This window comes from Mastigoproctus giganteus, chromosome 12, assembly GCF_048544385.1.
Source record: "Mastigoproctus giganteus isolate SK-2022 chromosome 12, ASM4854438v1, whole genome shotgun sequence".
In the NCBI taxonomy this organism is placed as follows: Eukaryota; Metazoa; Arthropoda; class Arachnida; order Uropygi; family Thelyphonidae; genus Mastigoproctus; species Mastigoproctus giganteus.
Window position 1 is genome coordinate 22800394 of NC_143586.1, and position 26249 is coordinate 22826642.

At 39.6% G+C, this 26249-nt stretch overlaps 1 protein-coding gene across 2 annotated transcripts in view; it reads right to left on the reverse strand.

The window, feature by feature from the left end:
- Positions 1-725: 725 nt before the first annotated feature.
- LOC150076776 (noggin-2-like) overlaps positions 726-26249 on the reverse strand; it is a 32117-nt gene continuing 6593 nt past the window's right edge. The window contains exons 1-3 of one of the 2 annotated variants that reach the window (XM_090386917.1): positions 19207-19415; positions 18242-19049; positions 726-1809 (exon numbers count right to left, since the gene is read on the reverse strand). In XM_090386917.1, the coding sequence (XP_090243043.1) occupies positions 18306-19049; positions 19207-19209 (747 nt within the window). In that variant the 5' untranslated portion in view covers positions 19210-19415 and the 3' untranslated portion in view covers positions 726-1809; positions 18242-18305. Of the gene's footprint in view, positions 1810-18241; positions 19050-19206; positions 19416-26249 lie in introns of those variants that run through there. The other variant, XM_090386918.1, reaches the window with a different exon arrangement.

Below are 26249 nucleotides of genomic sequence, written 5' to 3' on the forward strand. Positions count from 1 at the left end.
AAGAACGCTTGCGCGTGCACACAAACACACACACACATATACATGCGCGTGTGTGTGGGCACAATCCTACCTTTCTTTCAGCGAGACCATCAGCTAATATAAGTTCAGGGTCGCCTCCACATAGTGATCAATCTTGTTTGTACGGTAATGATATCCGCTGCTGGCACTCTATATTAGATCACATTAAATACTCATATTGTCATCTGGTGTCGAAAGAGAATAAAAAGCCCTCATTAATAACCAAAAGTAGAATTGGGACTTCAAGGTATTTATTAGGTGAGCCAATTCAATCATTAAACACCGATTCGTGGTCTGATGGGACTATGGTATGCATCCCGGAATTCAAAAGTCAAGTGATTACTGATTTATTATGGAACACAAAGTCCTCGCAAGTATTCAGATTTTTTTTAGGTAATCCGATTTTTCGGATCGCATTCTTGTGTGATATCACCATCTGGGAAGAGACAAAGAAGAAGATTACGGTATATTCTTTCAAAGTTCCTTTCCAGCATGGAAGGGATCAATAATCACTGCCAAAGATGATTTCCCTAGAAGTAGAAATATGACTTTGGTAAATCGTAATTTGCACCATCTTTCTGGATTGTGGATGGATTAGTTCACGGTCACGACTTTGGTCAAAGTAAACAAAAGTCTTTTGAGTTAGTCTTTCAAAATAAAAGCAAGAAAAATATTTTGGCTGACAAATTTATTGCATTAGTGGAACAACGGTCAGGGGGAAACTATGTACAGTCCACAGGGTGAGACATTTAGTAGTCTATCATACGTACAGGGTATCCCATTGTCGCGTGACGTTTGGGATGTAACAAGAGGAAATCTATATACAGAGGTGGTCTAATCGTATCAATACCTAATGTATGTACAAAGTTAAACATTTACTGTAAAGATATTTCATCGCCTCACATTTTGGGGTTTGCATGCAGGAGATGGTCAAGCGGCACAGTTTCTTTGATCATTAATTAAGATCATTTTTCAGGACATTGAAAACTTAAATTTCTTAGGAATGGAACAAACTGCTTGTGAGATTGTTTAGCACAGTAATTAGGCCAAACATTTAGTTGCCAGAACAGCTTTAAATTTTGTTCTTGTTGGAGACCACATGAATTTCTCCTGCTGCTTACCCAACCATAAAACCAAATTAACATAAAATGTGTCCAAAGGGTTACAATTTGGCACGAAAAGACACTTTGTACTTATTAATGGCTGCTTCTAGAGGATAGCTGAAGAGTACGTTTTTGATGAGCGACATATAAATAACAACTTAAATAATTCTAAGTACCGTGGCCCGAGATATGTACACCTACGGTTCAGATATATATACAGTCTGGTAGGCGGCATCTTTCCGCCTGGGTTGCGGAGTCTTCACCTTTTCAAATGTCCCATGACCTTTGTAGCGGCCGTCAGGAGATGGGTAGAGCCGGAACGTGCGTCGCCCTTATGTCTGCTAGTAGTCAGGCAATCGGCTCGCCCACCACGACTTCACATCTTGCTGCTGCAACTTTGATCAGTTAGACGCATCCATTACGACCTACCCTGCAGGACTGGGCCGACCAAAATTAGGCAATCCTCCTGACTGACGCCAGTCGCTGATGCTCGCATCTCTGGTGGTAATCGTCGGCTGAAGTGGATGCCTAAAGAGATAAGGGAGGAGAGACTGCTGCTGGACAATTGGTGGAAGATGACGGGGGAAAATCAGGTTGTCTCTACACGTCTTCCTTGCACGAATGTCCAAAGGGATGTCAGAATTCAACATACACCGTGAATTCTGCAAATCTGAGTACTATTAGTGATCTGAAATGAAAGAAAACGAATAAACAGATGAAACGACATTTCAGGCTTTGCATAAAGCATTTATAAAATAAATTATTTATGAGTAACTGAGAGGTGTGGCTGATTTCAATGTAAGTGGTACTGCCACAGCGTTCATACAAAAATTTCATTTATTAAACATTATAATTAAAGGAGGAGACGTCAAAAAGTCATAAGCTGCATTGTATAAAGATATATTCTGAAATATGGCGTTCAAATTGTACAGTGGTGACCAAATTAACTGTATCACTTTATGTTTTAGGTTGATTGACCTTATACTGGCAGCTAATATTTTAGAAATAGCTGAAAGAGCATAAATAAGTAATAATTATACACATATGAAACTATTAATTACAGAAATTTTATTTTTATGTCTTATGGGTAAATATACAATGAAATAAGTACTTTTCTCCAAGCCCTCGTAGGTAGTACAGTTGGTAGAATCGCTGTCCACCTCACACCGGGTGAAAAAGACCTGAATTCGAGTCTCGTCGATACGGTGAGGAATTTTAATGGGCCTTTTTTCACAACAACGTGGCTGAGTTAGTCGGTCTCAGGAGAGGATAGCCTGGTTTTTCTCCTGAAATTTGCATTTTCCTTCCAGCAAAACAGAAAATCGACCACAGAATACAGCAATTTACAGACAGTATACACGGAGCAATATAGCCTTAGTCGCTGACGCTGATGCTCCTAAACCCCCCCCCCCCAACAACAACAACTTTTCTTTGTTCATACTAAGACGGCAGGCATATTATTCATACTATATCACCCAAAAACACAACAAAATGCACACTAGTATTTCGTTGGCCCATCCCATGCTTTGATGGCTGCTGCACATTCGTAGTGGCATCGACTGGATTGGACAGGGTTTTGAATGTATTCCTGGGAAATCTCATGGTACAAAACACGGATTAATATCTCCTGGAGCCCTCTAAATATTTTTGGTTTCTTTTATATTACTGAAAACCCATTTTGTTTCAATGATTTTCAATTGATTGAGGTGTGTGTTGTTCCCAGTCCCTGTTATTGTGCGAATTGATTTTTCCTTCAACCATTTTTGCACCTGTGGACAGTAAAAGACAGCTAAATAAATTACATTTATTTAAGCAAGAATGGGACGTTTCATTAATTTAATGCTTTTGCTAATTTTAACAAAGTACTAACGGTTTCGGCTCTATGACATGGAGCAGAGTCTTCCTGAAAAACGCAATTTGCAACATCCCCATAGTGATCTCTAATTGTGAGAAGTAATTTTGCCCCAAGAATGTCCTTGTACACCTCTGCACTGTACCCTTCACAAATTCAAGACGACCAATCCTCTATGTGAAATACAGTCCCATTTCATTTAAGATGCACGGTTCACTGTGAGACAATACAGTCAGGATTCTTCTTCTCTTCCTCGTCTAACAGTCTGCTGGCTGTCCGAACCATGCAAGTTGATTTAGATTCATTAGAGAAAAATAACAGATTTCCACCTATCCTCAGACCAACTATCACGCACGACGCTCTTTTGGCGCATGGCTTAATTTTTTGCGTCAAAAGTAGCTTTTTTCTTGGGCAACGTGCTACTAATCCCGAAAAGGCATCTACATGCTGTAGCAGTACTTGCCTTTACTCCTGTAAAAGACAGAGTGGAGGAAAAAAGGTCGATGGATATGTAGAAGATATTTATAGACGTCCCCTTCCTTTCTTTCTGTTTAGATTGCCAGTTTCTAATAATTTTCGTCATAATTCTGCCACTATTGACTGAGCAACACGTGCACTGCCCTACCATTAATATCCGGACACCTGCCTTTAGATAAAAAAGAGCTTCTATTGTGTCATTTAATATTTTGTGCTGAAACCTTTTGCTTTTATGACGGCCTTCAATCTTTGCGGCATACTCTCAACCAGCTTTTTATAAATGTCAGGTGATATGTTCCTCCACTCGGCCTTTCAGGAGCCATCAGTTCGGCCTTGTTCTTTGGACGATCTCGACGTGCACGTACCCGACGATCCAATACATCTCAAAGATGCTCGATAAGATTCAGATCAGTACTCTGGGCTGGCCAATCCAACTTTTCCACACTCGTGTCCTCAAACTACTCTGTTACGACCCGAGCAGTATGGCATGGCGCGTTGTCTTGATACAGGTATAAGCCTTCCCCGAAGTATTGCCATAATGTTGGAAGTGCATAATTGTCCAGGATGTCCTAGTATTGATTCTGGAAGTGCATAATTATCCAAGATGTCCACTTAAGAGCGTGACAGGGATTTGTAAATAGGTTTTAGGAGCAGCAGTGATTAAGGCCATATTGCTCCTTATATGTCTGTAAATTGCATATGTTCTATGGTCGATCTTCTGTTTGCTGGACGGAAAACCGAATTTCCGGGAGAAAAAAATATGGTCCTTATGAACCAAAATTGAAGTCATTGCTGATTCTGACAATCACTGAAAGCTAATAAATGTTAAAGAGTTTTTGGAAAAAATATTATACGTATTTATTTGGACTGTACCAGTTGTTAACGAAACTGTTTACAAGATATTAGATAAGTTATTATAAATAATGAAATGTAAATTAATATTCTTCATTTTAATACGAGGGGTTTCCGAAAAGTAAGGTAACACATTTTTTCTCTCGATGATGTTTAATAATACGAAGTTGAAATTACGCACCAAGAAATAAATAAACATGCACTACTTCTCCACAAAGTCTTCAGTTTTATTGATGTACTTGTCCCAACGATGGATCAGTTTATCAATACCAGTATTGAAGAAGCCCGTGCCCACACGCAGTAGCCAACATCGCATCGCCTAATCCGTGGTGAAATGTTTCTTGAAAGGTGTTTTTTCAGAGGGCCGAACAAATGGAAGTCTGAAGGCGCTAAGTCTGGACTGTAGGGGGGGATGTGACAGTATTTCCCAACGATTACGGCGCAACCACTCACGAGTGGTGTGGGCAGTGTGTGGAGTTGCGTTGTCGTGCAACAAAATCACGTCGTTTGTCAGGAGTCCTGGTCATTTGCGTCGAATGTTGGCTTTCAATTTTTCCAACGTTGCACAGTAAAGCTGTGCATTGATTGTTCCTCCCTTCGGCAAGAAATCCACCAACAGAACGCCTTGGCGATCCCAGAACACTGTGGCCACGATGTCGATCTTCAATGTCAATACGGCCCGCTTTAAATTCATTGCACCAAATACACACCTGCTTCTTTGTCATCACCTTTTCGCCATACACAGCAACCAGTTCACGGTGACTGTCACTTGGTGAAGACCCTTTTGCTTTAAAAAAGCGAATAACTTCACGAACACCTGTTTTGGACCACACTCACACGGTAGCTGCCAATTTGCAACTGGAATCTGCTGTGAGGCGGATTTTTGAATGTTATTAACGGGTCTATCTGTCCACCGCGTTTCATCTCATTCTCTTTCATCATTATTAAGAAAAATAATGTGTTACCTTACTTTTTGGAAACCCCTCGTAGTTACTAAACGTTTATCCACAATCCTTTCATTTTTTGGGATAATGCTTGAGTACTTTCGAGCAGTGCTGTAATTAACTTAGGTTTATATTTTCTAAAATACAAACCTAAATAACAAACACCTCCTGTAGCTAAATAACAAACACTGATCTACAATTCGTTTATTGAAAATATTTTTAAATAAAAAGAGTTCTAAAATAACATCTATTATAACTTTTTTTCTTTCCTATCCTGATAGTTCTGTGATCGACTTCCACCAAACAAGTAAATGTTAGCTAGCAGTGTTTCTTTTAAAAAAGAATTCCGTCTTCACTCTTCAAATCAGAGTAAAAATAAGAAGGCTGTTTGACATGACAATTAGAGACTAATCCGAAATGGCTGCCCTACTTGAAAGGGGGGAAAAATGTAGAAGTGTATACAGTTATCCAATTTCTGCTTGACCACAGAATTTCACGAGCAGCTGATAGCTATGTATGGTTCAACGGTCATGTCCAAGAAACAAGCAGTTTTATGCAAATGGCTCAAAAAACCTCCTCACACTGCTGTCTGTAACAATAGTTACATCGATACAAGGGAGGTTCTTGACCATTTATTATTGACTGATCACATTGACAGAATCTCTGAAGAATCAGTCAAGACTGATTCTTCAAAGATTCTGTCTGTTCTAAAACAGCCCTCGTACGAGGGAAGGTTGTTCAGAAGTAGTGAGATCGTAGTTAACCCCCATCAAACGGCCGTGTGTTTGATGTAGTTACCGTAGTTAACCCCAGCAAACGGACAGATTACAATTGTGCTTTTGGAGGAAATGTAAGGCTACAGGACGAACTTAGTACCCAAAAGGCCTCCGAAGGAACTCGAATCCAACTTCTCCAAAGGAGTGGCAGTAGTGAAAGCACTATATTGTCAACTGAGGGCGAAAAGTGATCAAGGAAAACTGTTATTTACATCACACTCAAAGATGTAACGTGACAGGGGTCCCCGCAAGTACCACAGTTGGTACAATCGCCATCCTCCCGACACCGGGTGGAAAAGACACTAGTTCGAATCCTGTTGATGACGTGAAGAATTTTTATGGGCCTTTTTCCCAAAGTGGCTGAGTTAGTTGGTGTGAGGCGAGAGTAGCATGGTTTGTTCTCCTGAAAATTCGGCCTTTTCATCCAGCAAACAGGCACAGAACGCACACAATTTACAGACATAATAATAAGGGCGTAATATGGTCTAAGTCAAGTCGCTGATGCGCCTGAACAGCATGACAACACTCAACAGTATTACAAAAGCGCAAGCTTCTGCAAAGCTGGAAGGTGAAACATCTATCTAATGACTTTCAAACGACCCTACTAATATGCAAAACAATATTTTATACGAGAACGTATGACATATTTCACAACGCAAAATGCGTAATGCACATTGACTTTGTGTTTAGAACACCAACAGCTTTAAAAAAAAAACAGTAGCATAAACTGATATTGACTTAGGTGTTCCTTGTTTTCATTTTAGGAAATATGAAGGCAGTTTTGGCTAATTTGCATATTTAATGTAAAATAAATGCCTTGTAGATATCAGTGTGTATTCCACATTATCATCAGGTTTATCTTGCACGTCAGTAGTTCCATGAAGATAATTCATTGAGCAAAGCAGATTCCAGAAAATATAGTCACAGATTGAAGAAGAATGATCTGTGGTAAGACGCAAATAAACTTTTAATTGAGTTGATTGTGGTCAAACCTTGGCGCAAATGCCAATCAACACTCAAAAAATTGAACGGAATCGTTCAAAATAAAGAGGCTATACAAAGATGGTTAGTATTTTATCCTTGAAAGAAACGCAATTCATGATTCCTGATTGTCTTTTGTTTGGTATCTCGTGGGGCACCAGATATCAATGACCCTAGTCGGGGCAACTAGGGTCATTGAATCCACCGACCATTCATAAAATTGTCGGAAATACGACATTTCAACAAAAAACACCTTTCTAAATCAATCTTAGTTTATACTATTGCGATGGGCGAGATGAACAGAAAGATGTAATCATGATCGAGAGTAGTACCAACATTTTTTTAGAGCTGTTACAGTCCTAAACAAAATTCTCAAAGCAAAGTGTGTTATGCGAATTTTGCATACACAATCCTGCTCATGTCATGGTATACATATAGTTATTCTACAGTTTGCTCTTCTTATTAATTTATGCATCCAATACAACCTCTAACCTCTACCGTGGAAGAATTGAATATAGATGTAACGAAGAATATCAATAAAATTTATGAATGGCAAGTCAGAGATACGAGGTCGTTGTCCTATAGAATTATAGGACACCCTCTTATTCCTCTTATTTCCTCTCTGGTTCCTCTTATTTCCTATAAAATTAAAAATTGAATCTATTTAGCACACTGTCCTGAAGGTTGATGGGTCTGAGAAGGTTGGATGGCGGAATCGCTTGAGGAAGTAGTTTTAATTCTGTTTCCTGACGAGGAGTTGGAGAATGGGAAATATCCTGGATTTCATTTATTGCAAGTGGAGGTTATTAAATGAATTTCCTGAAATCATAATTGACCTTTAATTGCAAATGTTTAATGATTATTTAAGAAAGGATGTTTTTCTAGATTGTTGGAAAATAGCCCAAATAAAAACATTGTTAAAATTTTCTGAAAAAGACTTTAGGGACCCATCATTCTAAGTCTGATTTCCTTGCTGCCTGTCTTGGAAAAAATTTATGAGAGGTTACTGGTTAAATGAAGTAGAAAATAATTAAAATGGCTTCAGAAAATTAGTATGGATATCCTAAGAGTGGGTCCGTGGATAATTTCTGAGGTGCTCCTTAAAGTACAGTTCTCTCTTGAGAACTGTACTTTAAAAGAGAGTACAAAAAAGAGAGAGAGAGAGACTCCCTTGGTATTTTTTATTGACTTCAATGCGAATTTTACGGAATGTGGTGGGAAAGTGTATTAAAGAGATTGTAGAAGATGAATTGCTTCAGTGATCTTTATAAAAATAGAGATTTTCGGAAAGGAAAGGAAAGGTAATGGTACGAAAAGTAGCATGTCGAAAAAGAGATACTTGGGTGATGTTTTTCTGGTGGCATATGCTATTCACGTGCATGGCGCAGTAAGTGGAGAATCAAGGTCTCGGACAGAAGAGAAAGCAGCTGTTGTAATTGTTGAAAGTGAAAAATGGGCAAGTACCCATAAATTAAAGATTTCAGTAGGTAAAAGGCAATGCTACTGAAGGGAAAGCTTAACTACTAATTGATATTCCATACTCCCAGATAGTAAACCTCTGAGGATCACTAATTTATTTATAAATGGTCAATTAGTGATAGTCAGGGTCAAGTACCTGGGGATGTTCTTGACAGCAAGATGATATTCTTGCGCCATATGCATTATTATATTGTGTCCGTAAATTGGGCGTATCTGTGGTCGAGTTGCATGTTTGTTGGATGAAAAACCCAAACTTCCCGGAGGTAAAACCATTAAACCATTTTCGACTAGGTGTTGGAAGGAAGGAAATTATATCCACTGTGCTAACAGCAAGACGACATACTATCTAAAAGTTTCTTTTAATATCTACGCTTGTGGAGCGTGAATTATACAGTTAAGAAGATCACAAAGATGCTCATTTTTCTCCAAAGATTTGTGTTAGTGGGAGTAACTGTAGCCTGCAGGCCTGTTTAAAATTGATTTAGTTATAGTACAAAGAGTATTAAAAATATACTAGGAAGCTTAGAACTAATCTTTGCAGCGTATATAATGGACATTTCCTTAGTTGATGGACAAACACATAATAGTTAAAAGACAATTTAGGAATGTAAGGAAATTTGCATAATATACACTGGTGTGCAAAACTTAAGGACCAACACTATTTCTAAAGGTTACAACTACAAAAGCTTTACTTAAGGTACTCTTTACTGATGAGAGTAGATTCAGTCACAGCAGCGATTCTGGACGTCAGCTAATCTGGAAAGGAGGTTAACACACGGTATCACCCCGCAAACATCACTGAAAGGGGATCGATATGGCGGTCGAGGTGTTCTCATCTGGGGACGTATTATCTTGGATGGACGTACACAACTCCAGATACTGGAAAGCGGTAATTTAACCGATGCACGCTACTGTACTGAGTTAATCCTTCCCGTTGTGCATCTGTTCTGAGGTGCCATTGGCCCCGAGTTCGTGTTTATGGATGATAACGCCACACCCCATCGCACTGCAGCTGTTGATATGCTTCTGGAAAGTGAGGACATTGTTCGTATGGATTGGCCTGCCCGTTCGCGCCGATCTAAATCCCATCGAACACATATGGGACGCTCTGGGAAGACGCCTAGCGGCACGTCCACACCCACCAGAAAATGTTCACCAGCTGAAGATGGCGCTGACAGAGGAATGGACGATATTACTGCAAGAACTTATCAACAACATTGTTCTAAGTATGAACAGGTGGTGCAAAGCCTGCATCGACATTAGGGGTGGCCATATCTCCTACTGAGGACCACCTCTTTCCTTTGTTCCATCGTTGGCAGTGATGCATCTGTATCATGGTAGCCAGCGCTATGTTGCCATTTTTGAATAAAGTCCCTCTGTACCGTTTTGTTTCCGTTGTTGTGTCGGTGTTGTTTCCTTCATTATTTCTGTACCTCACGATGTTCCTTTGGTATGCTGTTCCCATATCCAGGCCACCCTATGAGAAGCTACAACAATTGAAAACCTGACTGGTCCTTAAATTTTGCACACCAGTGTAATACATAAATATTATATTGATTTTAAATTTGGACATAGTATAAATACTGTAAATATATCATATAATGTTTTTAACAGAGCACTTAGCTACAGCGAATTCAAGTTAGATAACAGAGACCCTGCCTCCTCGCAAGCAGAAACGAAAACTCAGTCACAGACTAATTTTTACTAGACAGATAACTGGAACTAAGTTGATCTTTTTAAGAAAACATTATCTAAATTTCTAACTGAAGTGTAAAGTATATATGACTACAGGCGCTTCAGCTAGTACCTATGATTAGAGGCGCTAACTTAGATATGGCCTGAAAAGTGCCCATAAAAGTTCTTTTGATGGTATTCGAACCAGACCTTTTCCACAAAGTGTGTAGAGGACAGTAATTGTAGCCATTAACAGAGGAACATTTCGCTGGTATATATACTGTTTATCGACGAAATGGTCACTACTTTATTCCAGAATCCATCGTCCTCATTGCCCAATCCATCTATTCGTAATTGTCATAAAGCGCGTAGGGCAATTACGAATTACAAATTTCAATCGAAAATGTGACTCGTTTCATCTCTTTTCTAATTTTTCATTGCTGATTTTTTCCAACAACATAGTTTTAAGGCATTTTCAAGAATCTCTGCCCGTTCATTGTATTGTAAATGTTGTTGTTGTTGGGTTTTAGGAGTATCAGCGACTAAGGCCATATTGCTCCGTGTATACTGTCTGTAAACTGCGTGTGTTCTATGGTCGATTTTATGTTTGGTGTACGAAAAACCCAAATTTCTGGGAGAAAAAAATCACGCTGCCCTCGCCTGAGACCGACTAATTTACCCACAATGTGAAAAAGGCCCATAAAAATTCCTCACGTGACTCAAACTCAAGTGTTTCCCCCCCAGTGTGAGGGGGGACAGCGATTCTGCCAACTGTGCGACCTACGAGGGCCATTCTGAAGGGTGTAAGGTCTAGCAAGTTGGCTTAAGGTCATGCGCCAAATGAATCGGAAATTCTGGCCCACTTATGAGGCATTTGTTGTTAATTGTTAATTATGGTTAACCATTGCCGGCAAGGAAATTATCGGCAATGGTATTCCCATCGAAATGGCCGTCGAAAAAACTAAAATACATAAAAAAGAGGTCATGTAATGTATTTGGAGTTATTAATCTGAATATCCACTGAAAGAAATGTTCACGTAAGGCCATTCTGTATCATTGTCTTCTAGAATCAATAGCCTTGTAGGGTTCGCTAAAATAAAAAAGATAAAATGCAATGAATAATAATAATACATAAACTTTTTAAAATATAAAAAAGGTTCCTGTGTGGTGATTCCCTCGCTGAACTTTGACAAAAAAAAAAAAAACTCTTTATCAGCCCAGAAATGGTTAATAACGCAATTAACAGCCTCCCATTGAGTAACAGTTCAGATATAAACCATGATCCCTGTTTATATTTGCCAGCCCTTTTACTTATAAACATCTTTCTAAAATCTATAAATATCTAAGTCAAATATTTCTTGACAGTTGAAAAGAATACTCATGTCCTATTTTTCCTGTTAAAAAATGCCGAATTCAGTTAAATTTAAAGATTAGAGACCACTCTATCTCCTCTTTGTCATCGGAGATCGATGACCATTGAAGGGAAATCCTTGGAATAACTCACGATGAAAATCCAGCTCAATCCACCTCAGACGGGGTAGCTACAGTCCCGACTGAAAAAGCGTTTCAGAATTCCTCGGATAAGTTTCGAGCCAAGACTACTTTCTCCAAACGAGTGATTATAATGCCACTAATTATGATCTAAACTATTCTTTATCGGTTAATTCGGGGAAAAAAAATTATCATATTAGGGTTACCTGAGAACAACCCTTTCAACTATGTGTATTATGTCCATATATTACGTATTTTCTCTGGTCGATTTGCCTGTTTTGCTTGAGAGAAAACTGTGGCTGAGTTAGTCGGTCTCAGGCGAGAACAGCAAGGTTTTTGTCCAGTATGGTGACAGTGATTATAACCACTGTGTTACCGATGAGGTTGCCGACCGGGCTAGCCGAGTGGGTAAAGTACCTGCCCGGCAACCCAAAGGTCGCGGGTTCGATTCTCGCCTCGGGCTTGGATCAAAGTACTGCAAAAACCTTGGGAGGTGCAATATGGCCACAGAAGCCGATGCGCCAACAACTACCAAAAATCAAAATCAAAAAAAATCAACCATGAGGTCAGCTAATTCGAATCAGGTTATTGTGGTAAAAATGAGATTTCTATCACCCCAAATAATAGACGGATTTGATTTATTTAGATGTCTCCTCGGCTTTTCATGTTGTAAATTCTAAAACTCTTATTCTCTTTTATGAGGAATATTACTCCGTCACTGGTCATTCGCTAACTTTCCTTCAAAATTCAGCAGCAGAATATTATTTCACCGCTCTGAGAAAAAGATGTTTGCCAGAACCATTTCTCCTGGTATGTCTCAAGGTGGTACTTTATCTACTCTGCTATTTTACACTTTGACAAGCAATGAGAAACAATATATCAATGATCGTTTACAAAATATTCTGTAACTTCCTGGTCTACTTTGGCTCTGTCCTAAACCCATAAAGTTTTGCTCCTCTTTCAATCGCAAGAGTAGTATAGTCATTATAATCACTGTCATACACCATAATACACATGGGTAGATGAGATCGTTCTCGGGTGACCTAATATGACAGTTTGTTCAAAAAGTTGCAGTCCTAACAATCTTGGAATTTACTTTGGTTCTAAACTTTCATTTAAAACGCATCTTCAAAATTCTAAGATTAATCTCTGAAATGAGAATGGAATTTAAGGCAAAATTAAAATTCACATCTCTAACTCTTTTACAATAGCAAAATATATTAAAACTTATTTGCATACTGTTTTGTTATATGGTTTCGTAATTAGGTCTGAGTTTCTTCTCTCTATCCAATTCCGTGTTCTTAACGTGTTGACGTTAAGGCTAGATTCTCCTTGGTTGAGCTCAGAGATGTACAAAAACCTAGAATATACTCCTATCTATTAGGGTAACTGAGAATTACCTCATCACCATCCTCACCATTCTCGCACAGTGGTTATAATCACTATCCTCCTCTTATGTGGTGATTATAAAGTTAAAAAAACATTATTACTATTGAATATTTTAATAATAAAATAATAAATTGTTTTATAAAATTATTTTTTTTCTGGTTTTTCTTTGCAATGTTTTGAATTCATTACTTGCTAATGTTGGCTGAAGGATGATTCATGATACGAAATCCCACGGAAATTCCATTTCAGGTACAATAAATAAATATTAAAGTATGGCTTCTATTGAGTGGTTTTAAAAGCAGTGTTTCCTATGATTTTGGATCGAAGAATTTCAATGGGGTCATCCTCCACTGTCGAATATTTCTAAGAAATTCTGCATTGTCTACAACTTTTGTGGCAGTACGCTGGTTGGCTTCATCATATTTAAACAAATATATACATTTTCCAACCACTGAATGATGAAAAGCTATCTTATTTCAAAAATAAGGTTTCCATAAATGATTTTATATTATACATACACTGAATTGCCTTTGCATTAGAAACACCTATCTAAATACTTCGTGTGGCCAATTTTTACCATAATCCAGTCCGTATACATCTTGGCATGAACCCCACAAGGTGTTCTCTGGTATCCTATGGTAGTGATACAGTGCACAATGTTTTCGCACATTATCAGATGGATGGTTGTATCATCGATGTCCTTTATCCAGTAGGTTTCAAACGTGGTCAACTGAATTGAGATCACGTGAGTTGGACGGCCATGGGAGGATGCAGAATTCATTGAAAGCAATTAGCATCCTGTTGGGCCTTGTGTCTTGGCGCGTTGTAATAGATGCCAGAGTCATTTGGATAAATTGTCATCATCATGGGGGGAAGTATTTGGTTGGTAGCAAAAGAAAAGTAGGCGTTCCCATTGGACCGTTGATTAGCGGTGATCAGAGACCTCAGACCATGCTACACTACCGATTCCAGCCTGCCAAATACCAACAACGCATCCAAGTGCCTCATTGCTTTCTCGAAATGTGCCATCGGACTGATAGAGTTGAAATGGGTTTGATCAGACCAGACGACAGATTTCCATATGCTGGTGATATACTGTTGGTGCTGACGTGCAAATGCAAAGTGCATTTTCTTGTCTCGCAGCGAGCAGGAGAAATCGTGACTGCAGTCGACTGTCATAGTCTATACGAGCTGATATCCGCCGCATAGTCCATAAGGATATTGGTTCTACTGTTCCTGCGTTGTACTGGGTTGGTCAGCTGGGCAATTGTGACATGTCGCTGCTGTGTTACGAGAAGAGACACAATGGGCGTCGACCACACGTGGCTGTCCCACGTGTGACCTTTGGCTGGTTGTTCGATCCCTGTCGAGCCACTCATGAAAGACTAGTGACACCAAAGAAAGGGAGCACTAACCACGTTGGCTGTTGTCGAGATATAACTGCACGTCTTTCCCCCACAATCATTCCACATTCTAAGTCGGAAAGATCTCGACGCCGATCCATTCTTTCTATCAGACACATTTAACAACTGACGGTCACATGTGCGAACTACAATCTTTTATCAGTTGTTCCCAACTATGAGTCTTCACCAGCGTCAAAGACCAGTCCATTCCAGTACAAGGAGGGGGTTGCAAAGCCAACTCCGTGTATATCAAATGCAGCTGCTTTTATATTATAGACTCTATTCACTCCTTGATAATACTGATGCGAAAATAATCTCTATAATAGATCTCAAAAATCTAAATCTTTTTTGATAATTTCTCCGAGGGTGGTTGATATACAAAGGCAAAGGAAAAATAGATCAGCCGGACTTTAAAAAAAGCATTGTGTTCCATTGATAATATCCAAAGAGCAGGGTTTTTTTTTTTTTTTTTTTGTTGTTTTACATATTTTTTTTATAACTTATTCAATATTGTGAGACAATGTGAGACAACTAGTTCACACTACAATACTCAATAATAGTACGTATTTAGTTTTTAAGCTGTTGTTGGTTTTTTGGGACTAAAGCCATGTTTTCCCTTGTATACTGTCTGTAAATTGTGCGTGTTTTGAGGTAGATTTTCTGTTTGCTGGATGAAAACCCGAGTTTCTGAGAAAGGAAAAAAAAAAAAACCATGCTATCCTCGCCTGAGACCGACTAACTCAGCCGCTTTGAGTTTTTAAGAGATTCGATTGCTAAAATCATATCGCGGTATGTATACTTCATATTGAAAATATTGGATAATCCCAACACCCATTGCAGAGGCAGTATTCAAACCAGGACATCGATTTCTTAGGCAAGTATTCAGCGGACCAATCCAGATTAGCATTTTGCCTTAATTCTGCTTAATTATAAAATAAGCAAAAAGTTATATTTGAAAAGTACCAATTCAGAATGGATAAAAATTAATGTGCAATAAACAGAAATGAGCTCTATTCGAAATCTTTGGACGTTGTATTAAAGATAATGATTTCCTTAACAAAAATGATATCAGCGTATTTAGAAACAGGTGTATTTTACTTGCAAAGTGTCGTTTGAGCTAGACAGTATCCATAAAAGATCCGTTATGTAAGTGTGGATACAGAACAGGTTTTGAGAGATAGCGATCCGGCTGTAAGCCCCCGCGGAAGCAGGGGGGGGGGACAAGTGATTCATTTTTATTCCTAACTGCTAGCGCTCTTTATGCTATTGAGAAGCGTAACTTTTTTTTTTTTGAAAGAACACGCAGTCTTGAGGGAGACACGAACAGTAAAAGTGTGTGGGGATAGGTTCACTGTGCCAAGCTGTATTAGTTGGAGAGTTTACTGCGAATCCCATACATATACAAATACCTGGAAAGAGGTAAAATAGACATAAAACGAGTCAACAGCCTTTTTTGAAAGCAGAGATCGAATTTACTGCGGATATAAAATCAAATGAGGTGGGAGACCTGGAAAGGCTTGCTTTTTTTTAATATGGATTAGGCTCCAAACACTGAAATGAAATACGAGTGCACAAAATTTATTTGTGGATGTAATACTTTGCTAGTAGCAAATGGGATTAATTTCAAATGAATCTGGCCACGACAGATAAATAAAAATCTAAGTAATTTATGCCCCAACTTAAAACAGAACGATCTCTTACCACTGTAAGATACTGTTCCGTTTTTATGATGGGGGATTTCTTCGCACGTCCACCACTTTGCCAATACTGCTCTAATTTATAGCTTACATGTATCATATCTGCATGTTTTCCCTCGTGGGTAGCACAGTTGGTAGAATCACTATCCTCCCAACACCGGGGGAAAAGACCTGAGTTCGAGTCCCATCGGTGCTGTGAAGAATTTTTATGGGCTTTTATTCAACGTTGGCTGAGTTAGTCGGTTTCAGGCGATGGTAGCAAGGATTTTTTCTCCCGGAAACTTGGGTTTTTCGTCCAGAAAACAGAAATCGACCACAGAACACACGCAATTTATAGAGAGCATACACGGAGCAATATAGCCCAAGTCGCTGATGCTCCTAAAAACCCTACTACAATAACAAGTAGGTGTTTGCAGGCTGATTTCCAGGTGGGATGAAAATTCAACTTCATATTGGCTGAACATAATTCAGAATGCAGAAACGTTTGAGAATTCTTCTGACAGGATTCGAACAAAGATGTCGCCAAATGAATGATTATAATGCCATTATTTGATCTAAACTACCCTTGTCTTCATTTTTCATTATTTTTTTCAATGATTCCTTACGTATTTTATATTTTTTCATATTACTTACGAACGTTACCAACCTTTGTCAGAATATTTTTTCTGTTGTAGTAGTTTTTTTAGGAGCATTAGCGACCATGGCCATATTGCTCCGTGTATATTGTCTGTAAATTGCGTGTTTCCGAATTTGTGACCCCTGAGCGTGTATCGATTTTCTGTTTTGCTGGATGAAAAACCCAATTTTCCGGGAGAAAAAAATCATGCTAGCCTCGCCTGAAACCGACTAACTCAGACAACGTTGGGAAAAAAGCCCATAAAAATTCCTCCTGACAGACATCTTATCTCGGAGTATTTTCAAGTTATTATGCAAAATATTGATGTTATGCGTCTGTCCCTGGACTAAGCATCCTTCAGGTGGTAGATCAAAGCAAAATTCAATGTTAAATTGACTGTTCATAGTTCGGGTTTGACATTGAGCTTTATATACATAACAGCAACCTTTTACAATGTCCCAGTACCGGTTTAAGCAACTCCTCAATTCTGATGACTGAATAAGTGAAGAAAAATTGAGAAACTGTGTTCAACGTTGCACAGTACTTAAACTGAAGAAAACAGTTCGTCCTTATGAGCAGCTAAGATTTAAAACAAGTAGATGTGGACAAAAATTAACAAAATATACCAAAGATACATGTGAATTCATTCTTCAAAGAATTTTTTTTCATTTGAAGTTGTTATTGAAGCTCGACAGCTGACTTTTGGAGTATGCTGCTGCATCGCATTGCCTTTATCTGGTCAAAAGGCTTTGTAAATTTTAATATTTGAAAAAGGAAAAAACAAATACCATAAATAAATTTAAAACCAATGTATTTTATGTTTATCTTTATTGCGAAACCAAATTAACAGCAACTTTAGATAGCACGAATCTACATTCCACAAGCATTTGTCATGAACGTAAACTTGGAAATGTGTGGCTACATCTGACACTTGAGATAAACATGTGTAAATGGATCACTTCACCATAACGCATGCACAGTTTCGTGTTAGTAGGTCTGTGGCCAGCCATTCATTTAATTAACTCAGTGGCAAGCCATTTTGGGAAATCATTACAAACATTTTAACAGTCGCTACAGAGATGCCCATCATAATTAAAATCGCATAAACCAACTGCTAGATGGTATCCTATTACACTCTCAATGCACACTTTTGTAGCTCAGTTTTTCATTGCTCTAAATGGTAAACTTGGTATGATAAGCCTAATTAGCTACTGAAGATGAGCAGCTTTATGCGTATATCTCTAATATGCATAAACCAGATGAAAGAGGGGGGAGTGATTTAATTATACGATAGGAGCAAAGTCACCACTGTTGTCAGTCCAGAGAAAAATCTTCTCTACCTCTTTTAGTTAATTATTTGGCTTTTCAAAGGAATTTACTACATTCTAGGAGTGGAAGGAAACACAAGACAAGATGCGTATTTTTAACACGAGTATAATAATTAGTATAAGTATAAAATGAAATCAAGAGAATTTATTAACCAACTTACCAGTTCCAAGTAGCCAGTTTCCCGGATCATTGGAGGGTGGGGGCCTTAGGGATAGAATTCTCCTCTAACAACTGCAACTACATTCGCTGATGATGGGGTATCTCACTGGTATCCATTTGCACAGCTTCTTCTGATTCCAGTCCTGGCAGTGCCACCTGACTACCATTTTGTTCACCGATCGGCTCGGTTTGCAAGACATGCCACTTGGGAAGGAACACGAGCCCAGCGTCAAGCACGTGCCCTCTCGGATCCAACGAGGCCAGAAGCGGATGCCCAAATCTTTCCAGCGGTAGGCTACGGGACAATATGTGTAAGCCCACAACAACTGCTTGAATTTCCTTCTCATCTTTTTTCCAACTTTCATCCTCACTCTACTTCCGTCCGGGAGTTGAAGAGAGTGAAGACGCAAATGCCGAATTTCATTCGGCATCTTTCCCGCAGGTACGAGTCGACCTCGTTTTGTACGACGAAAGCTGAACTCTACTGTTCCGTTAGGATGCAGGAGGCTGTCCAAGGGTCTTTGTTCGCTCATGAACTGAGGGTCAAAGTTCTTACCCATTTTATCTCGGAGTATTTTCAAGTTAAGATCTTCTGGTTTGGGGTCATACCTCTTGTCCGGTGGTTCAATCAAGTCCATAATTGGTAGGTCATGCGACGGTGCAGGCCGCATGTACTGCTGAGGTCGGCTACCTCTGGCCGGTCCTCCCTCCGAAACTCCAGCGTTGTTACAGAGCAGGAATATCGCCAGAAGGAACGGACCCACATGGGTGCTACATAATCTTGTTCCGTAATGCCGTCGGGATCCCATCTGCGAAAAAAAAAAAAAAAAAAAAAATCAGAACCACAGTTAAACCACAGCTGTCAGTCGGCACTTCGTACAAGCGAACCCGGCTGTGATGGACGGCCGGGAGTCAAATTAACACACAACATAAACAGACGACTTTGTGTACGAATCAAGGAGTTACCATGGAGATTATCCCAGTGTACAAGTGTTGGTAGATGCTATCGGTGTTTGGCCCTCCGGGAGGTAGGGGGTTATAGGTAAGGACACCACGACCGCTAACTAGATTGCCTACAAGATAATCTGTTCGGAAGAGCAGGCGTTACTAACTCCTCGCTCTATCAGGGACTCCCACGGAATGCGTATGGCTCCTGCTCTCGCTTCGCTCATAAAGCTTCCGAAAGGGGATGAAAAAAAAAAAAAAAAGCACGATGCGCGAACCCTCACGATCCACGTGAGCACAGCACACCTCGAGGACGGCGACTTACCACTGGCTGAGTGCTCCACCCTCCCGCAACACTCCTACTGTAACCGTAGCAGTGGGAAAGCCCAGACTCGCGAGACTGTTCGGGATCGACGTGTTTGAGAGCGACGCTAGTTTTGGTATTGTTTACACATGACCTTCTCCTCCCCTTTCTTTTCCCCCCAAAACATCCTCCTTCTCATCTTCCTCCACTCTCGATGCGTTCTTTTTTCTGCCAATACTGTACGGCAAACGTTCCTCCATTCATTTGAAACAGGTTGTTCATCCCCCTCCACTCTCCCCCCCACAACAGCCGTTTACTACTGCATACGTAACACGGGGTCAAAAGTAGAAAACTTGGTCGACTACGACAAAAGTAACTCATGCAGTCTTAAACGCCTGTTGGCGTTTTTATTCAATACTCCCAATCTACGAAGAAAGAAGTTTGATTTTTTTATTTCTCAAAGAAACAGATGAGATTAAATCAGCTTAAGTTGATCTTGAGTGTGCATGGCCAAGTCCACTGATTGTTTGAGGAAGTAGGAGATGGTGAAAAATTTGTACACTATTGGATACAAGTATTTTTATTTTATTATTACAATTGTTTTATTGATGTGCTTATTATTAATATAAAAAAAACAACCTTTTTCTCCTTTATGGGATTTTTTCTGTCCGTGATGGGTACTGGTACCAAGTGCATGGGATAGTTGGTTGTGTCCGGTCACTATTATTATTGTTATTACTGTTGGTCGAGGAACTCTCTTACTGTCCTACAGGTGTTCAGGATCGCGGGTTTCTGGAGTTCCATGTAAGTGTTCTCTGGGAGGCCCATTGCTGCTAGGTCCTTATGAAGGCTCTTTGGCACCATGGCGGTGGTTGACACAGTGATGCGCTGGACATTACTTGTTCCATATGCCACATTTCTTTGACTTCCTGTCTTGGGTCTGTGTACTTCCTGATCTTTTCCTCGTAGGTTTTCTGGAGTTTGGTGGTGAGCACCGCTATGTCGATCAGCCATTACCTTCCAGTCGATGAGAGCTATGCCTGGTCTGTTGTGCGGAATCGTCTTGTTATTATGGCACGGTCCCAGTATAGTTTGTGAGTAGAGGTCTTTAGTACGGCCTGAGGTTCGTAATGCAGTACACTTTCTTTGATCAACTGGTATTTTTCGCGCTAGATTCTGATGTATTATCCAAGCGACCTGGTTATGTCTGTTATAGTACTTCCTGAGTGATCACCTTACATCCCACGGTGATGTGCTGAACTGTTTCTGGTGGCATCGTCGATATGTGTCATCTGTCTGCCAGTCGGGGATCCTTGGCGATGTATATCCTGTAGTTCCTGGCGTTGATTACCTGATCTTGGATGGCAAGCATGAATCCTTCAGTCTCGAGGAAGATCATCCCGTTCGTGAGCCATACGTTGATAGAGGTCATCGTAATGTCTGCCATAGTAATGTTGCCCATATTTCTATCTTGGTTTCTTCTTCTGTATGAGTGGGATCCCCTTGTTAACGTTGAGTGTTGTATGCCGTTTTTCTATCTAATATTAATAATAATATTTTTTTTTTTTTTTTTTAGAGAGGAGACGATAAACATTAATTATATGGACTGGAACTGAGGTAAACTCAAATACGTGTACTGCTGCACCACCGCTTTCCCGCTCGGCAACGTATGATACACTGGAGTTCAAAGAAAGCGCATCACCTAGGAATGTCACATTTCTAACCCTTTTTCGCGATGGTATGTTACATTAATGACTAGCATCGCAAATGGAAATATAAACAAAAGATATTTATTAATAATTAAGGCAAAGCTAAGTAATATTTGACAGGTGCTCTCAAAATATTCCAAAATGAGCATTTGCAACCTTTATACAACAGTTTTGGTAGACACGACAATTATGATTGAAATGTTATCAGAAGCCCTCAATTTGCTTCAGTTTGTCATTTTAAATGGAAAACAAAATGAAAAGTTTACCGGGGGTGGAAAACTAATATTTAGTTGAACCGCCTCTCGCCTTAATGACAGCAGCACACCTTCGAGGCATTGACAAGATCAATTTCTGAAGATAATCAACTGATACTTCGTGTTTCCAAACACGAATTATGGCTTCCTGAAGTTCACGAAGGGTCTTTTGGTTTCTTTCTGGCAACTGCAGATTCCACACGATGTCAACAGTTCTCTATAGGATTCAGGTCCGGGCTGTTTCCTGGCCAGCTAAGAGTTGTAATGGACCATTCTTCTAACCATTTTTTTACTTGTAACAAATGTAAACACATTACTAACCTATAATGCAGAACTGAAACTAAAGTAACTACAGAAGTGCCTACTTACACTTTCCTCCCGATGACAAGGAGCAGAGTCGTCCTGAAAGATGCAGTTACTTGGCAGGTTGAAATGGTCTCTAATGGTTGGCAGCAATTTGCTTTCCAATATAGCCAATTGGCATTTACGGAACCTTTTATAAACTGCAGGTGAGATACTCCGCCCGGGGTACGAAATGCACCCCCATATTATATGGCTGGTAAGGAATTTCACTGTAGACACCATACAGTCTGGATGGTATTCTTCACCACGTCTACGGCGAATCGTTTGTCTCCCATCAGAGCCATGCAGTTAAATTTCTTCTCATCCGATAAAATAATTGACTTCCACTGCTCGGGGATCAATTTGACACGCTCCTTACACCAAATTAATCGAGCAATTTTCATTTTTTGTGTGAGGAGGGCTGCTTCTTAAGACGATGGGCTACAAGTCCATTTTGAAGAGGCATCTTCTCATTGTTATTGCACTTGCTACCACTCCTGTATGTTCTTCTCATTCTCTTTTCAGCTCAGACGAAGAAGCTTTACGGTTTTTAAGGTATAAGCGTTTCAAAACGCGGTCCTGGTTTGGCGTAGAGACTCGTTTGCGTCCGGTTCCTTTTTCCCGATCAGCAGAACCAGTATTGTTGAGTTTGGAAAGAAATCTACTCGCTGTCGACTGATTACACTCTATAAGCAATATGATGGGAAGAACATTATTGCGAATTCTCCAGTTAAAAAAGTCACCCAACATAAAGATTTGGGTATCATCTGGGACAAAGACCTCACCTTCTTGCCTCACTTTAATGCCACTCGAACGAAAACATATTCGGCTTTATGGGCAGTAAAACAAGAGATCTCCAACTTCCATAACCCGGACCTTATCATCAAATACATTCTTCGTTGTATTTTCCCAATTCCATTATATGCCTCGACTATATGGTCCTCAGCACCCTCATCATACCAAGCCAGGTTCCTCTCCCTGGAATTCTGGATCTTGAAATGGCTAAATAGGGTTGCTGGGCTAACACCTACAATCTCAAAATCTGTTCTGGTCACCAATCTTAATATGCTTCCTTGGAGGTATCACATCATCTCTAGGAACCTTCTTACCCTCTCTCAGCTTCTATCCGGAAAACTGAAGTCACCCGATATTTGGGATATCATCGCCAGACCGTCCGACAGTAGAAGATGCCAGTCCAACACCTCCCCATACAGGTCGAAGCTGCGTAGCATGTCCTCCTTGGACAACATGTTTCCACACAACTCCTTCCAAATATTTAACAGATTAGCCATAGACGCTGAGAAACTTTGCAAGGACAGAACCTACAGATCTTCCATTCTTGCAGACATGTATGCCTTAGTCAAGCTCTAGGTGGACTCTCTGTGATACCGCAATATCCACGCTTCGATGTATCCGGATGCACTTTTATTTGTTGTAACTTTATGTTTTTGTATTTCTTATAACTTTATGTTTTTGTATCTTCACCAGTGGCTGTTTAAGGCCGTATATTGTATCTGGCTCTGTATGCAATGCATATGTCTGTATTTTATGTTTTTTTCTCTGTATATAACTCATGTCCTCTAGCTGCATAGCTGTAAAAGGACAGTTCTTCGGAAATAAATTGATATTAATAATAATAATAATAATAATAACATCCTTCCTCTTGTATAGCAACAATAGCACTCTTTGTTCGTGGCGTCAACTGCACGTAACTCGCCATCCCAACACAAGCAAGGAATGACTGAAACTCTTGCAGAGCATGCTTATATAGCTGCAAGAGTAGCAGCTGATGCAATATTACGTCATCACCTGCGCGTGTCAATCTTATCTGATGCAATCTGTAAGAAATATTGCCACATATTTACGTTATTCGGACGACAATTACAATTTTAAAGAGTGATGCACTTTCTTTGAACAACAGTGTATATTAAGAGAGATTTGTAATTGTCAGTGCAGATATGACAACAGAAATGGTGAGGATTGTGCTTTTGTTCCTCCAGTGTTGCTGTTACAGTGGTTCAGTGATGAGCTAAGCTTGCAGTGCACACCAATTCAATGGTTTAAAAAAGGAATATAAAAAGGAATAAGTTCACTCATTCTTTAAATTATTTTAGCTGTGTCTCCTGCCAGAATACTTAAGCGTCTACCAGATTCAAGATGAATACGGTTGAGAAAGATAATACTTGAGGAAAACTTCCGAGGTATAAGTAAATTTGAAAGGTTTAACTGTATTTTTTTATTTTTATATATTTATGTTTTATTAATTTATATAATTTTAAACTCTTGCAATTTAAGCAGTGTAATTATTCAGTGTAATGAGAATTTTAAATTACCGTCTTCTTTTTTTTTTTTTTTTGGCTGATGCACAAAAAAATAAAATAATAAAATAAATCAAACTGCAGCTGCATGTAGAATTTTAGGCGCATCTTAGGTCGTATTGAGCCGCATATAATATGTTAGTAAATTGTGTGTTCTACTTGCTGGACGAAAAACCCGAGTTTCCGATAGAAAAAACCATGCTACCTCACTTAAGTCCGACTAACTCAACCACCTGATGAAAAAGACCCATAAAAATTCCTTGCGTCATTCGAACTGAGGTCTTTTCCACCCGGTGCGGCGAGAACGATGATTATACCAATTGTGCTACCGCGAAGGCCTGATAGCTGAATTTCATAAGATCCTGTCTTCTGTTATTCCCTACTAGCAAAGACCTATAAATCATGGACAAGACACTATGTATCTTGTCCATGATTTATAGGATTTTCAGGATTTCTGTTCCCCAAATGTATAACCTTACACATAGAAGCATTATAGTTGCTATTATTCGGACCATATATAAATGCAACCAATCCTAGTCTTTCTGAAGCATGGTCTTGCTAGATTTATTAACCATCTTTCCCACCTTCAAGTCAACAGCAAATTTTGACAGCTTCCGTTAGATACCCTCTTTATGCCATTTTTGAAAATAAGAAATAGAAGAGGACTAAGCAGTGAACCCTGAGGGATAGCACTTGTTACACTGGTTCGCCCTGAAGACTGTCCACTTATGACAACCCTCTGTCTCCTAACTATTAGCCGGCCCACGATTCACTGTAGGATCTTAGCAATAATCTCACTTTGTTCTAGTTTATATAGCAAATTTCCAAAGAGATCAATATCGGTATCAATTATTAAAGTCTAGATATATAATGTCAAGCCTTCGTTAGTACTGCACCACAGTTGGTATAATCACCTTCTCCCCAGACAGGGTGGAAAAGACTGGAGTTCGAATCCCGTCAATGACGCGAGGAATTTTTTCAAGTGGCTGAGTTAGTCGGTTTGAGGGGGAGGTAGCATGGTTTTTTCGCCCGGAAATTGGGGTTTTTCGTCCAGCAACCAGCAAATCGACCACAGAACACACGACATTCACAGACATAATATATATATACTGCCACAATATGGTCCAATTCACTGGTGTGCATAAATCCTACAACCGTATAATGTCAAATGTTCAATGGCTTCTTCATAGAAATTTACTAGTTTGGTCAGCATGACCTCCCTTTAAACAACCCATACTGATATGAGATCCATTTAAAATATCAATTTTGTCACGATGGTCCTTCTACAATTTAAGAGAATATTCTCAGTTTAAGGACTTTCTCACTTTTGAGACATTAACATGAAGCCTTTTTTAATATATAACATCCTCCCCTCAATATCATACTGAAATTTGACTCCTTAATATTCCAAAGAGATTAGAGCTTGTTTCTAAGTTAAGTTACTGACGTCACAGAGTTCAGAAACTTTATATTTAATTTAACAGAGATGTCGATGACAAAATCCAATCATTTGAGAACGTGGAAGGGTGCATTATCCAGATGAAACACACTCCTGTCATCCGAGAAGACACTCACCCTGATCAGCCATAATGGAGGGGTAGCTTTTAGCATTCAGAGTGCGGTGAAGGGATATGAGGACTACAAGTGATTCCCAGGGAAAACAACCCCGATACCCTCCATCTACCGTTCATACGGCATAGCAAGACACATGATTCGTCAAAAAAGGCAACGGTTTTCCAGTCGTCAATGGTTCAATGACGCTATTCAAATAAAAACTTTTATCGTCATTGGCGATGGGAGCTTGACTAGGCGCCTACTTCGAGTGCGTTTTTATGGATTATTGTCTTGGAAACCTCGCTGGGCGATTCCTAAATTAAAGTCATTGATCAGTTGTTCCACTGTTTTCCGTCTATCGATCGCATAAGGTGGGACATTCTACGTTCACCACAATCGATGAGGCGTGGGCACACGTCATCAGCCCAGCGATTACTACTCTGTGCACTATCTGTCAACTCTTGGAACACCTTAACTACAGCACTCACGAACAGCCCAGAAGATCTGCAGTTTCTGTAATACTGCCATCCTTCAAGTGGTGGCAATATTACGGTTCTCACCTCGACATGTGCCTCCAGGCGAG